Genomic DNA, 15,160 nt, shown 5'->3' with positions numbered 1-15,160 from the left:
AAAAAAAAACTCATCAATGCAGTTAGAGAGGTTCCACAATATTCAAACTTTGTTTTGCACACAGTCTGGTTTTGATTATGAAGAAGCTCTGACATTCCTAATATTCAACGTGGGTAAGGTGAGTTTGTTGCTGGTGGTTGTCTTTGTATTGATCAATTTTGTAGACGAAATGTAAAGCTTGAACGTGAATACTTCCTCTTGAAAGTTACAAGAATGCGTCTGGTTTCTCTGTCAGACGTTCCTCAACTTTCAGATGGCCTGGAAAGTGGATACATGTAGCATTAAGGCCAAACCTCTGTAAACAAGGAAAGCTGAAATTGGACGCTGATATATTGCCTTAATTAAAACGTTAAGAGGATGACTTACGGCTCCTGAGACCTGGCAACCTTGGTCTCCTCGGAGAACCACCCTGGCGTCGTGTAATCTCCTTTACCTGCTGCGTCCGAGTCTCCTGCAGAAACTCCCACTCCCCCTTTTTTTGCCCTCCCGTCCGCCCTGCGGCCACCGCGTCCAAAATCAATTAGTCCGCGTCCTCCTCTGATTGGGCAAGCGGTATTATTGCCGGAGAAAGCTACCAAGATTCGGCTACCCTCAAAACGCGGCGCGAGCTCAAAAGTATCCGCTCCTGTGAGATGACAGGGAACGAAACCGTGATCCAAATCCTTGGTTCATTTTGCGTTTAAAGAGATGAGAGTTTGGATGAGTGTGGTGGCTTTGCTAGAATCTCCTCTCATTACGAATCCGCCGATATCAAAAGTCCCTGAAAAAGAATCAGTTTATTTTTGTCTCCTGTAGGCGTGTAGGGAGGAAGCTCGGTCACCTCTGCGTTGCCATGGTAACGAGCTGTTTTTATTGTTTGGAAATTGATTGGGTTGTCTGTTTTTAAACGTGAATTGTATTGCGAAGAATAGACTTAATAAAGTGCAATGTTCTAACGGTGAGAAGGCTTGATATCATTCGATGGATGATGTTGGGTGTGGTAGCATATACTTAAATTCCTATTGAGGTATGGCTCACGTCTGCCATGGTTGTTAAGATTCAAATGCCTGTATGAATTGACAAAACTGTTCGGTTAATTATCTACATCGAGTAGTCGGTAGAAGATTTAGCTCAAAATTAATATATCCTGCAGAGAAAACACGGCCCTTTTCACCATGGTGCAGTAGTTGTGCAAAGGGTAATTTTAGACTTATTTCTTTGTAATTTTCCCGCCATAAAGTTCGACTTAAAGGCGTGTACGCGAGTTAATTACACAACAAGGTCTCTTGACGTTGTTCCTCTGCTGGTACGCTTGCTATTGGAATAAAATTTTGACGGAAGATGCCCTTGCTGTTAAACTGTTCTCGTGAAGATAATTGTTGGAGATATATCGCTTATATATGGGTAAGTCTTATTTTCTGAGTCGCTAGGATGACTTCGAAACAGAGCTATTTTTTTGTAGAATTGCACTATCAACATCGAATCGAGTGGTTCAATCTATAATTAAGGCCTGTGGAATCACACAGCCAAGAAATAAGGAATCAGAGAAAAAGTGACCAGTTTCTGTAATGAACAAAGAAAATGGTGACAGGAGCTATTCAACTCGTGTGTTGTGCAAATCATCCATTCTTAATCCCATCGTTTCGTGCACTTGTTTTGTCCCCGTATTCAGGAATTGCATATTACACGTAGATAGATTATGTTGCAGACCCTCTGTGGTTAGAAAATTTCAGGAACGAAAATTCTGGAAACCAAAGAGAATGTGGATTAAGCCTGAGGATGCAAAGTGTACAGGAGCATGATGGTTCGGCAACCAAAAGACAAATGACGTTGAAGTTTCGCCCCCAGTGCCACACATGTGCAATTTTCGATCTCTGGAAGTTAGGGGTTGTAGAGTTCGCGGAGTGGTTGACGAAGCTGAGCGTGGTTACAGAGGCTTATATCAAATACCTGAGGATGTAAACGTAAAGATTGTAAGCAATAATGGCTTAAAAGTGATGGACTAGGACACGCTTAAGATGATTGGTTGAAGGGTACGGTTTCTTTAACTAACAGGAAGAGTCGAATGAGAGCTAGAGAGATCTATGCGACCTAACAAAATTGGAATTTTATATGGGAGCTTCTGAAATTATTACTTTTTTTAAAAGTTCTCTAGGATCGTCTTTCGTAACTTAACTGCAATTGAACGAAAAGAAGAAGGTATGTAGCACGCACAATGTCAAGGCGGTATTCTGATTAGTGAAAATGATATTTTACTGCTTTCTTCATTCCCCATAAGAAATGCACATTGAAAAAACCAGCAGTGTTAAAGCGAGAGTGGTCTCAGGATGTCCATACAACATGTTAGTTAACGTTTAACTCCAGTGGTGAAAGTAACAGATACAAACTGTTGTAATCAACACCATATTAACACCACTGAGGTGTTAACCACCATTGACCAAAAATGTGTGGACCTCCTGCGACCACTGTCTGTGTACAACAATTTTGATTTTGCAGTGCACTACATTAAAAACATACACACATTGGTGATGAAATTTCCAACAGCGTTTAACTTGTGTTGCCTGTAATTGCTACAAGAATACAACGGACCATTTCCCGTGGTGAAGTGGTTGGAACACAGCGCTACAAAACCAAAGGTTGCGGGTTTCAATCCTGGCGTGAGCATGGGTGTTCTTTGTGAATGTCCCTCCATCAATTTCATCATATCATCACTCATTCTCATCGTCACGATTAGGCAAAAGTGACAGAAAATTGACGCCGAACAACAAAAACTAAATCAAATAGAAAAAAACCCTGCTCGATATCGAACGCCCTTCAACAGAAATTGCATAAATTAAAACTTAATATTAAACTGTACCCATGCCTTCAATACCTTCAAGATACAGAATGTAAGGAAATAGACTGAAGTGGAGGTGCTGTGACAGGCAGTTGTTGAAAACTTAATGGAAGGATTCCGTTATAGCTTTGGGAGGGAGAAAAAGCAATAAATGAGCAGGGATTCTCCGTGTTTGCAGGCCGTTTGCATGCAATGTAAATCTCACGCTCGGTCAGGGATCCCCCCTTTTTTTTCGGCGTCGCCATCGGTAATTGAGTTATCGCGACGCGTTGTCCGCAACGACGTTGCATGACAACAATCACCGCGTCATAAATCACCCGGAACCATTCCTGCAAAGCGCTGATCAACGCCGGAATTCTCCGGGCGTTCAGAATGCACGGATTCGTTCGTCATGAAGCAGAGCGATCGATAAAATTGACGGTCTCGATCATTTTGCGACGATATATCACAATGGGCATTATGTCGTTGCACACTCTACGGTATAGCGCTTCCGAGCTCTAAAACTGCTACAATGGCTTCCGTTACTAACGAGCGCTGGTAGCAGGTTGGAAGCTTCAACATTCGAAAGTGCGTAGAAAGCAAATCTCAGGAACTACATTGGGTAGATACATGGTGCTCTCATGGTTTATCCGTCCGTACAACCAAATGTCGTCTCAGCATTTATACTCCATCCCGGGAATCTCTGGAGGAAGGTCGCGCGTAACGGCAGAGATGGGGAGAAAACTAGTGGGCGGAGCGAAGGAGAACACGCTCCTGCATACCGCTGCTAGCTGCAGTCTCTTTTCGCCCTCCGCTCAATTCCATTCCTCTCACGCTTTAATTGGTCGAGCCCTGTCGAGTCACTACTTCCGCAGAGACATATTTTTGTTCTCGGGACAAAGTATACCGTATATTTGTTTATAAAAGCAACTAATTGAAGTCATTTCAACACTTTAAGTGTATTTGTAATACCCACGCTCAACGGCTGCATTGCATTTATACTTATGAATAATGCCATTCAAAAAGTGAAGGGGACTACCACATAGACATTTATCCCGTGCGTGCCTATACATAAAATAATTTCTAAAGCCGACATCCGAGCGGAGAGGTTATCACAGCGCGCTACGACACCAGGGACGCCAGGTTCGGATCCAGACCTGGCCATGGGTGTTCTTTGTGAGTTTCCCTTCCATCAGTTTCATCACATAATCTCTCATTCTCATCGTCGCGATTAGCCAAAAGTGGCAGAAAAGCGACGAGAAAATAAATCAGATCAAGGATTTTGTAAGTTTTATGAATTGATTTAGAGTCAACAAGCGCCATCAAGCACAGTTCTGGAGGAAAGCTGAACATATATACACCACGAATCTAGTGTTTGCACGTATTACACAGCAAACTCTCAAAACTAATTACAAATTTTACCACTGAATTTTTCAAAAGAAAATTGGGTCGATGTTGGGGAGTTAAAACGCTGTCAACACCCCTTGTTTGGTACGCCACTTGTTGTTTGAATATATTTATTACAAGTGCAATTTTTTGTATGGATGACTTAAGCGACATTGTGGTTGTCCTGAAGCTTCTCTCTAAGCAGCATTTAAGAAAAAAACAGACAATTGAAAATGTTTGTAATGCACTCTCTACAAAACATCGTAAGGCTAACGGAGCAGTACAAGGCTATATTACACTCACAAATACTTAAGACCCCAAGAACTGGAAGATTAATTTATTAAAGATAAATTGTATCCCTTAGTTACAGCGCAATTTGATTTATGAATGCTTAAGCTGGATATTGAACATTCTTTTTCAAGTCACTGCAAAATGTAATATCTTTAACAAAAATTTAAAAAAAAATTCAATTTTATGAAATTCTGTTGACAGATAAGTAAACGAAATATATACTGAAAATGGCCTTAGGGCCTTTTCTGTTTTTCAGAACCGAGTTTTTAATGAATTCCTTCTCTCTTTGATTTCAGATTTCGCTCTGTGGCGAGTACAGCCAACCGGTCGATTTTGTGAACAAGAGGCCTCACAGTTTCGGCTCCAGCCTAGCCAATTGGACAACGCCAAGCCCAAATGGAGACCCGGTGAGTGATATTTTGTGTGTTGTGCTGATAGGGAAGGGCAAACTGCATGTTTTAAGAGTTGCTGAGCAGTGACGTCATGACGGTTAATAGGTGACGTTACTACGATTATAGCAGCATCAAGCCTTGTTTCCATGATAACCAAATACTCAATATGCTGACCAAGGCAGAATTTATTTTATTTTAAACCGTAAACTTAAGCACACGAGAGAAACAGGACATGACATAGAGTGGGATGAGGTTAAGCAGACAGGAAGGGAGAAGAGAGTACTACTGAGAAATGGAAGGAGGCCAAGGAAATAGAGAAGAAAGGCGAAGAAGACGCAATGAACTGGAATGGGGGACTGAGATAAACAAAGAATGGAAGAAGGTGTTAGAAAGAGTGGAAAGGACAAGATCGAAGGAGGAGAGAAGAAGTAAGAAAATTGAAGAAAGAAACGATGAGGAAAAAGAGCGTGTGATAAGGAATCCAATCACGTTCCAGATAAAGAACTTTCTAATAATCTTGTGTCTGGAGAGGAGAGATTTGTGTGTGTGTGTGTGTGTGTGTGTGTGTGTGTGTGTGTGTGTGTGTGTGTGTGTGTGTGTGTGTGTGTGTATTTTTATATATATATATATATATATATATATGTTTTGTACCTTATTTCATTTGTATTTGGTACAGAGTCTGAAGAAGACCTTGCTAGTAGGTTGAAACGTAACGGTTAGTTTATGTTTTAAAATAAAATAAATTATGCCTTGGTCAGCATATTGAGTATTTGGTTACTACGATATTTAGTTACAATAGAAATGACCCTTCGCCCCCTTGGCGGAGAACAATAGCACACACTAATGACGTGGGACAAATATACAATTTATGACCCAACACCAGAAGTATCCAGACTAAAGTACATAGTATCTATCGTTGAGCACTAAACTCTGCTACCTATAATATTTCTTCTATATGCTTCACGCGTTAAAAGAAACACCACTGGAGAAAGCAATAATATTATTACCATTGTTCAACCATTCTTCGGTTACAGCTGCCAAAATTCCATAAACAAAATAATACAACGTTGGGTCAGAATACACGTACATATTTTCCCTCAACAGCCAAACAAGAATTCCCTTAGTAAACGAAAATCTACAGGTAATGAAATTACACGATTTGCGTCATGTACTACAATGACGTCATAAAATTTGAAGAGTATTGTATTTTAATCCTAGGGTTTTCAATGTCCAGCTACTGAATTATGCGGAAGCGCAAATGTCCCGTAAGCATATACCGGAAGTGCTGATTAATATACGAGTAGTTATAGGTTTCTACTTCTATTGTGCGTATTTTACTACATTCGCTTTGCAACCTGATGATCACATGCAATGTTAGTTGCGGGCAAAACAACATTCTCCTCAATGGCCGAGCTTTTTGAATTGTCGACTCTTGTCCTTGTCGCTGACGGTTCCGCGTTCGAGTCCTGTCCTGGGCATGTGTATCTGCGTGTATATCTTCCATCATTCATCTTCATCGTCGGGATTAGCCTAAAGTGAGAGAAAAAGGATGTGAAAATAAGAAAACTGCAAATGCTATCTTTCAGGCTCTGTAACTGAGTGATGTTTTCTCTAGAATGCTTGAAATCCTTTTAAGACCTTCCACCCCTTCTACTTTCTATTGCTTTATTCTAATTTTCATGCGAATTGAATTGGAAGTAACAGAAAGACTGACGGATTGCACAGTCGTGATCATTTATGGAGGTGGTGTGATAAGCATTACGCTCCGGCCATCATTACCCCCAGGGTTGCCCCAGGTACCCATTTATTAGGGTCTGGGTGAATTCCAGAGCAGTTCCATCATGGATAATTTCTGCTGGAAAATTTCCCACATGAGGAAATCCCCCACCAGGAATCAAACCCAGATCTTCCGCGTGGCAGTCAACTATATCACCACCCTGCTCCAAACAGAAACGTTAATTTATCGTTACGATCCATAAAAACCATGCACGTGGTACGTCATCGCTTCTGCCAATCTCCTCCATTGTCACGTAGCGCTGACGAAGCTGCGGTACGCTCTCTCGGAGACGGAAACCAGGAACGAGAAGCGCTTTCGCTGTTTCTCGCAACTCTTGGTAAATATTGCCAATCCAGCAGACCGTGCAAGACAAACGCCAACTCCAGTAAATCACGAGAAATGCAGAAATTATTAAGTACCTCGTACGCCGTGCAACGGCCTCTAACAGTGAGTCTTCCCTTGATAGAAATCCCTTAATGAAATGCTGCCTCATGCGCCATTTCCTTTGTTTTATCATCGTAAATTTCGAACGTCTCAGGAGCAGATGAGGAGGAGGGGGCCGTCGTAGGAGACTGTCTTGAGATAACTAATCTGGAACCGGGAAAAGTAGTGTAATTCATCCCAGAAACATGATAAATGATTAGGGGGAATATGCCTTGCTTTTTATCTTTTATCTCCCGTTTCTGTTTTAGCCTTTCACGTTGTTTAAAATGTTCCTGTATAGATGGTGCTGTTTTCAGAGTAAAGTCAGTACGTATTTTATAACATATATATATAAAGATCACACTGCTTTCTAAAAATAAAATGTCTTGTTTTGCAATTGGTGCTACTATTAATATTCACTTTATTTTCAGCTTTATATTACTCATATTCTTTCTTGTGTTTCTTCCAGATCTCCTTACTTCATTAATACATATTACCCCTATTTTTTCGGCGGTATGTTGTGATATTACAGTTAGAATGCTAATGTTTTTAGCAGCTTTCTGTTTTCCCTTTTCATTCCTCTCTTGTTTCTTTGGCATTTTAGTAATTTATGTTGCCTTCCCCGTTACAACTCGATTGGTAATCACCACTTAATTACACGAGGACTTGGACTATCCATGTGTGGACGAGATAATTGATTCCATAGTACGTAAACTTCCGGAACGATTGATGGAACACCATAATCCATTAGTTGGAAAAAACAGCCGACATCGAGATTGTGAAGTAAATGTAAGGCTATATTATCCCCTCTGTATTGTGCCTTGGCATGAAGTCGTATGATGGGGAGGGGGGGGGATGTTAATCCCATGCGCATACACGATCTCTGGCAAGAGTTTTATATTCTCCATCCTAGGGCCCCCTTTCCTTGATTTGAGGCTGGTTGAGCCCCAGAGTCGAATTTATACAGAGGCATTTTCGGGAGGGGGGAATCTCACCTTCAGATCACCTACCACGGGAGTCTAAACCGAGTCTTCCGTGTGACTATATCACCGCGAAAAAAGATCTAAAATTTTGTCAGTTGCACATCAGTGAATGAGTAACCGACAATGCCGACATTGGTCTCGCTGCGACAGTCGTTGGAAACATCACACCTTTGTATTTTATAGCCATACTACTTATGGGTCATCGGGACTCCTGGTAGTACCTTGCCTGGCCAGGTGTTGGTCTCCATGAATTTTAATCACATTAGTTTCCTCCTTTTCCTTCAGGACATATATGTGGAGGCTCATGCAATTGTCCTTATATGACGAAATTGTGTTTTATATAATTAAAAGGAAGGCGACACGCATAAATTTTGCAAACTATTCTACGGTTGGATGTTCAGCACCACAGCCAGACAGTTTGTGCAAATTGTGACATTTGCCTATTCCCCCTTCCCCAAAAGTAACATCCTCCGTCTCTCATGCTGCAGAGGAAAAGAATGACAATGTGTCTAGTACTGCAGAAATGTGGTTGAAGTGGGCGAACTACTGAGGCGATAGAGGGGCATTATTTCCGGCATGGCAAAATTGAGTGTTAGAATGTTCCAGGAGGTCGCATAATTAAGTCATGCGGGGAGAGAAGTTTTTGCAGCTATGGTATATATATCCACGCGTTCCATATGTACGCAGGCCATTCAATGGGCAGTTAAAAAGGTAAGGCACGTCGGGGGTGAATTTGAAGAGAAACGTTTTACGCCAGGGAGAGTGGATACCGTGTTAGAGTATTTTCCAAGAGACACTACTCTCTTGTGGATACCCTCGTCATGTTAGAATCTAAGCCTGAGCTATATGATATGCAACCACCTATATGTGTCGAGCATCTAATTCGAGTCGCAATGGTCCTCCTTGGCAAAATGGTCAGCGCAGCGAGTTACGACGCCAGGTGCCGTGGGTTAGAATCCTTGGTAAGACAATGATGTTCGTCTGTCCTTATTTTTGTTATTTAGCATCACTTTTCGGCCACTCTTTGTCAATCGCGACGATGAAGATAAGTGATTACACGTATTAAGTGAAATCGATAATGGACAGTTTTGGTAACTTCGGTGAGGAACCTTTCAATGTTCTCAATAGTGCCATGTATAGCCAAGCCTTGATACTGTTAAACGAAATTCGCAAGTGGCAATAAAAACTAAATACTGTGAGTGATTTAGGAAAGAGATGGTGGACGCAGCTCACAAAGGTTAGACCATATTAACGCCGTCTGCCGTACATTTAGATCTTTAAACTAATGTTTATAATAGCCTCGTTAGCAATGTTTCAAGAGGATTTGTGTGTTAGTTGAAAAAGGAATATCACGCCCTCTTCGGCATGTTGATTACTCCTTGAATAAATGTCGAATGGTCAAATTGTCGTCCTTTCCGATCGTATCCTTCAGTAATTGTTTATAGAGTACTCGCGCTCTTTTGTTACGGCCTTGCGACCTTGTATGCTGCAGTTTCGACCCTCGGCGCTCGTTAAAAAGTGATTTACACACTGGCCAAATGTCTTTCTTCAGGGTAGTCCATATTTCTCAATCCAGCCTAGTCGACCAGAAAATGTGAAGAGTTTTATGAACTGTTATCTCTGTTTTAACCTTCTTCGATTTTCAAGTACCGCAGTGTTATTATTATTGATATAGTGAAGTTAGTATCGGTTTGGAATGTGCTACTAGAGTATACACACTGTGAGTTGTGTGCGAATTAAGGGACTTCCGAGGATGCCCCCCCCCCCTTTCCCACCATGACACACCAAGTTTTTTTTATAGTCTGTGCCAGTGCCCACTTTCGGCTATGGACACTATGGATACCTTTTCTGCCGAACCTTACACTGCTATACTGTGACTGACGGTGTTCCGACGATGTAGTTGTAAACATCTGAGTCAGAACTGATCAAAATTATTAAAAAATAGTGCTAGTCAATAAATAATATTTAGGTTGTTGCCTATGCCATCCATCAATTTATCAATTTCCGTTGTCATCCAACTAATGTTAATATTTTTTTAAAAAAATGTTTAATGTCCATTACATAGTTACCCTAATTAGTGTTATTTTAATGATTAATTTCTTAAAATAAAGAACCGTGTCCTGTTTTTTGTAAATTAACAGGCAGATTGTTAAATTTTAACTGTAGAATAATGTAATTTTGCTGTAACCTCTAACAGTGTAACAAACAAACAAATGTTTGATCACCAGCATCTGTTGTTTGGTTATTACAAACATTAGCTACTTGTTCTTTGTATTTATATTAATTTCTCTGTGAGGAAGATGTAACTGAGCTAAAGTGTAAAAGTTCTAGTAGACAACATACCTCCTAACAAATGTTCTTTTACAATGTGGTATATTCATTTCCTACTGTATACAGAAATACATTCACCTCCAAAGCAAACTCACTGAGGGCAGTTATGGATTTTACAGAGCTAGGGTTCGTAATTAAAAATAGGAACAGTGCACTTTTACTCAACAGATGGCACGAAATTAGTATCTAAACTTGCAGAAAATAGGACACAGAATAATATCCTTTTATACAATCACATTTCCAGAAACAATTGCATAATATCAAGGTACAAATAACTGTGTGTCTATTTGTGTTCCTTTGAAGTTTAACAAACCGGAAAAGGATTTGTAATTAAGCTAAATTCCTACACGTTGAATCAGCTGAGAAGAGAAAAGCAACCAGACGGCTTACCTAAATGCAAAGGAGATCCAGGTAGGTCCAAATGAATCCCCGGTGACGGAAAGGAATTGCTGGGATAAGGTAAAAAGGGTCGAGGGAGGAGATTGGAACCGTAAGTAGAGAGAGAAGGGGGAGGATGGCGTTTCTATATAAAGGCGAACTTGACATAGCAGCAACTTTTGTTTTAAGAAAATTAATGGTTCAGGGATTTTTGTACTTCTGAAGACGAGATCCTTAATAAGCTCACCCGTCCTCTCGAGACGCTTCGATAAATATTGAAAAGCGGAGGTCGTCCCCTTGCTGTCCCCTCCCCTTCAATTGCAAACTGAAAATGAGTTCCCCACCTCCAACGCCCACTCAGACCTCCCCATCTCTTTTTGAATGTGATCTTTCCTGTCATTTTCCGTCTCGTAGAATCTTTAAGATTTTAATGACATTTGCTTTCTTTATAATTAAGTAGTATAGCTCTATCATCTGCTCCCGTGAATAAACGCAATTTATTCCTTTCATTCTCGAAACCCTTCCCAAGAGTGTTATCATACAAAATGCCTCTTTCTCACTCTCTCTCTCTCTCTCTCTTTCGAAAGCTATTTGGAAAATGTGCTAATATTTGACTCCTTTATAAGTGCAGCCTGAAGAGGGGTCGAGAGAGAGGCGGGGGCATGAATATAAACGGATTTTCCGTTATGAATACGCAACAGGAAAGGCGTTCGTAATTTAGTACGCGTGTGGTGAAATGTACCGTGATGATATGTCCTTGATGAGTAACTTAGTAGTAATTCCACAATGTGACCTTCGCCGTAGACATGCTAGAAAAAAATGTCACGACCGCTATACTGACCTTGGAAAAAATGAGGTAGATATTGCGAGGGAGCTATGAGACACTAAGTAAAAAAAAGAAAAGTAAAGTACTCCCCTGTGTTTTACACTACGCTATGAAGGCATATAGGGTGTGTGGGATTAAGACCCTACACTTTCTTGATCACGGTCGAAGGTGGGGGTGATGTGATCAGCACCACGCCCCTGGCTGCCTTTACTCCCCAGAATTTACTCCAGGTACCCACTTTATACGACGCTCGAGCCGCTTGAACAGGTGGGAAAAAATCCCGGTTTTACCCTGCCGGGAATCGAACCCGGGTCTCTCGCACTGTGAAGCACTTCATCAGGAAATTTGTCGGTATGTTCAGATCATTCAAAATGACTGTTCCTTCGGATCCTCTACAAATATTGAATATTCTACTTTGAATTCAAGCCCAGGATATCTTTTTCAATGGTGGCACAGACTAGCACTATTACAAGTGGTCCTTTGTGCGCCTTTCCCAGACCATCATCCGAATATCCCCATCGGGCTTAAGCAAAGTTAACTTGTAAAACTCCTCTAACTGACGCTTAATTGGTGCATTAATTAGAGGTACTTGTCCGTAGCTGCATAACACGCAGCCTCTTTGATAGGCTAAACGTAGGTCCTTCAACAAGGCTTTGGAATAGTCAGATAATTACTACGGTCCTCAAGGCATTTCGATCTCCTTTTGTTTGTTTGCGCTGCGGGAGGGGAGCCGGAAATTCAATCCTAGAAGTATCCGTCCGAGGGTGGAGAATCTTCAATTACCGGGGAGATGCGTCGTAAATGCTAGGAGGAAAAGGATGCAGTTGTATTGGACCAATTAGAGATCGTCATCGAGAGAAGGCGCGCCTAGGGAGCGACACTTGCGGAGGGTGTACTTCAAACACTGCAGATTCATGGGGACTGGAAAAGAGGGGTGTGTGCTGACCGTGCGGGTGGAGGATTTCCTGCGTCGCCATGGCAACCGGCTGCTGCTGCTGGCCAGGTCGTTGCGAGGGGTCGGTTTTCTGGGAGGGTGAAAAAGGGTTGGCCTAGTGTGACAAGTGCACCTGATGTTGCCGTGGTGAGGGTCAGCATTTTTTAAGCGGCCGGAGTCGTTTTTTTGCCTTTTTCTTTTCTGCACTCCTGCTATGACCATAATGAAGGAGCCGTAGAAATTCGATCCAAATGGTTAGGGACAACACGCTGGATCCAGATACCACACCGACAACAGCTTTATCATTGAAGGAAATAACTTCTTGATGCTTTGAGGGCCTTCCCTATTGCGCAGTGGTAACACTGTTGCCTTGTAATCAAGGGGTCCCAGGTTCGATCCTCTGTAGAGGCGTATAGTGCCTTGGACCCCACCTTGAACTGTAAGTCTAGTTCCGATTACCCTCTCTATGCATAAAGTGAACCTTAGACAAACGATGATATTTCTGCACATCCAAATCCTGCAGATACTTTAACGAAATCACCATATGAGATCATCAATGGATACTTTGTCCGATTGGTCCAAAAAGCAGGCTTCAAGTGAGGTCTTGTCGGAAGTGACGTCGCCTAGTGAAGTTCAAAAGCGCCAATCGAACGATCAATCGAGCCCGCAGCATGCAGTACGCTTCGCTGCAGTCTTGATTACTTGCGCTTGTTCACTTGTTGAAACCATGGAATTCGAAAGTCAGCCATATTTTGGTTGTAGCTCTTCTGTTGTGTAGAACTGTAAGTATAAGAACTTTTAAAAATGCTATATGATTTCTAAGGTGAAAAACAAGTGTTTACAAGGCGGGGAAAATGTGTTTTATAATGTTCCCAGCAAAAATATACAAAGAGAATCGAGTAAAACGACTACCAACACCAGGTAGAGCTGCATGTCAAACGCTGTTCTAGCTATCTGCGATTAAGATGATAAACCAGCAAGAGGGGATATCGAAATTGGGAATTCCTTCATTAGGAATCGCAGAAAAAAATATTCCTGGGAATTTATCGGCATTTGCTCTTACAGTAATGTGCTATTGATTTGCATTCCATTGCCGGTGGCTGCTATCGGGGAGTCTGGCGATAATCTACGTTCCCGCGGGAGGATATTCAATCTCCTGAGAGTGAGCTCACGAGGAATTCCACGGGTGTCATTTGATTCTACTTCGCTGGTTCTGCATACTAGAAGCAGGCCTCAAATGAGTGGAACGTACTGGTAAAGGTGAAGTTTGATGAATTTATAAATCAAGAGACGTTTGATGATTGGGACATAGTAGAGAAAGGTAAATTGCACCAACTGAGGGAAGGAGAACAAGATAATCGTACGACCAACGTAAATCAAAAAAGAAGAAAGTAGAATGTGTGTATAAACACCTATACCCTTTCTCACATATCTCTGGAGCACGCGAACGAAAACAAGTCTCTGCGCAAGTAGTGACGCGAGACGGCTCAACCAATAAGCATGCGAGAGGGAACGGTATTGCGAGGAGAGGAGAAAAGCGACTGCAGTTACGACCCCTCGCAGAACCGTGTACTGCCCACTCGATTTCCCCCCTTCTCTACCGCTATGCGGGGCCTTTCTATAGAGATAGCTGAGACAGGGTATAGGATCCCTTTAATTTGGAACTCAATTCATAGAACAGGATATTCACGACGATTTGTTGCTTTAAGTCCACTTTATGCACAGAAAGGTTATTCGGGACTGGACCTACAGTTTAAAGTGGGATCCGAACTACTGTGCCATGTGTCCCCACGGGTATCGAACCCGGGATTACAAGGCAACAACGTTATTACTACGCCATCGGGGAGGCCCACGACGATAATAGTGAATGAAAGTTAGACGAAATGCTTGGACGCTCACAGAAGAACGTCCAGATGAGGACTCGAACTCGGAACGTTTGGTGCAGAGGTCGCGAATCGAGCTCTCAACGCGCTCGGCAACCAAAACGACAGGTACAGTCACCGGCAATAAAAATGGGGCACGTAGATCCTGTCTACAAGGCGTTATGTGTGTTGCCAAAATTGATTGATTGATTGATTTAGTTTATTTTACTTCGCGTTTTGTGCCTCTTGGCTAATTTGCGAAGATGGGGATGAGTGATGAAATGATGAAATGGATGAAAATGGACATTCACAAACAACCATACCCGACCGGGATTCGAACCCGGGACCCTTGGCGTCGCAGCGCGATGTGCTAACAACTCGGCCACAGGGTCGGTGTTGCCAAAATAAAAGCCGTTAAGTGGATTTTAAGAGCATATTTTCAATGGCAATTTTTACCACCGCCGTAGAATTAGGCAGTACACATAACGCGTTGCAGGGAAGCGAGTATTTCAGGATACAGATGTCCCATTTCTATTGCCGGTGACTGTACGTACATACTCGAATAGAAGAGGCGGTAGTTTCAGGTTTTAAGAAAGTTACTCGATCGCAAATATTGATACAGCTTCGTCCAAGGAATTTAGAAACCCTCCGAAGAATTGGCTTTCTAATAAGCTACCAGATCTTTCTCCGCTTCCTTCCATTCTTTTTACCTCTTTTTTGAATGGGGACGGTGGTTCGTCTCCCAGTTTAATTGGGTCAATTTATACGAGGAAAAAAGGAACG

At 41.9% G+C, this 15,160-nt stretch overlaps 1 protein-coding gene across 1 annotated transcript in view; it reads left to right on the top strand.

The window, feature by feature from the left end:
• hwt (SH2 domain-containing adapter heavyweight) overlaps positions 1–15,160 on the top strand; it is a 644,945-nt gene that overhangs the window by 514,980 nt on the left and 114,805 nt on the right. The window contains exon 2 of the mRNA XM_083118544.1: positions 4,768–4,878. Coding sequence (XP_082974670.1) covers positions 4,768–4,878 — 111 coding nt within the window. The remainder of the gene's footprint in view (positions 1–4,767; positions 4,879–15,160) is intronic.

Source organism: Lepisma saccharinum, chromosome 3, assembly GCF_977018435.1.
Source record: "Lepisma saccharinum chromosome 3, izLepSacc3.1, whole genome shotgun sequence".
NCBI classification, from domain to species: Eukaryota; Metazoa; Arthropoda; class Insecta; order Zygentoma; family Lepismatidae; genus Lepisma; species Lepisma saccharinum.
Note: the sequence above shows the minus strand (reverse complement) of the source record. Positions and strands in the feature narration are given on the sequence as shown.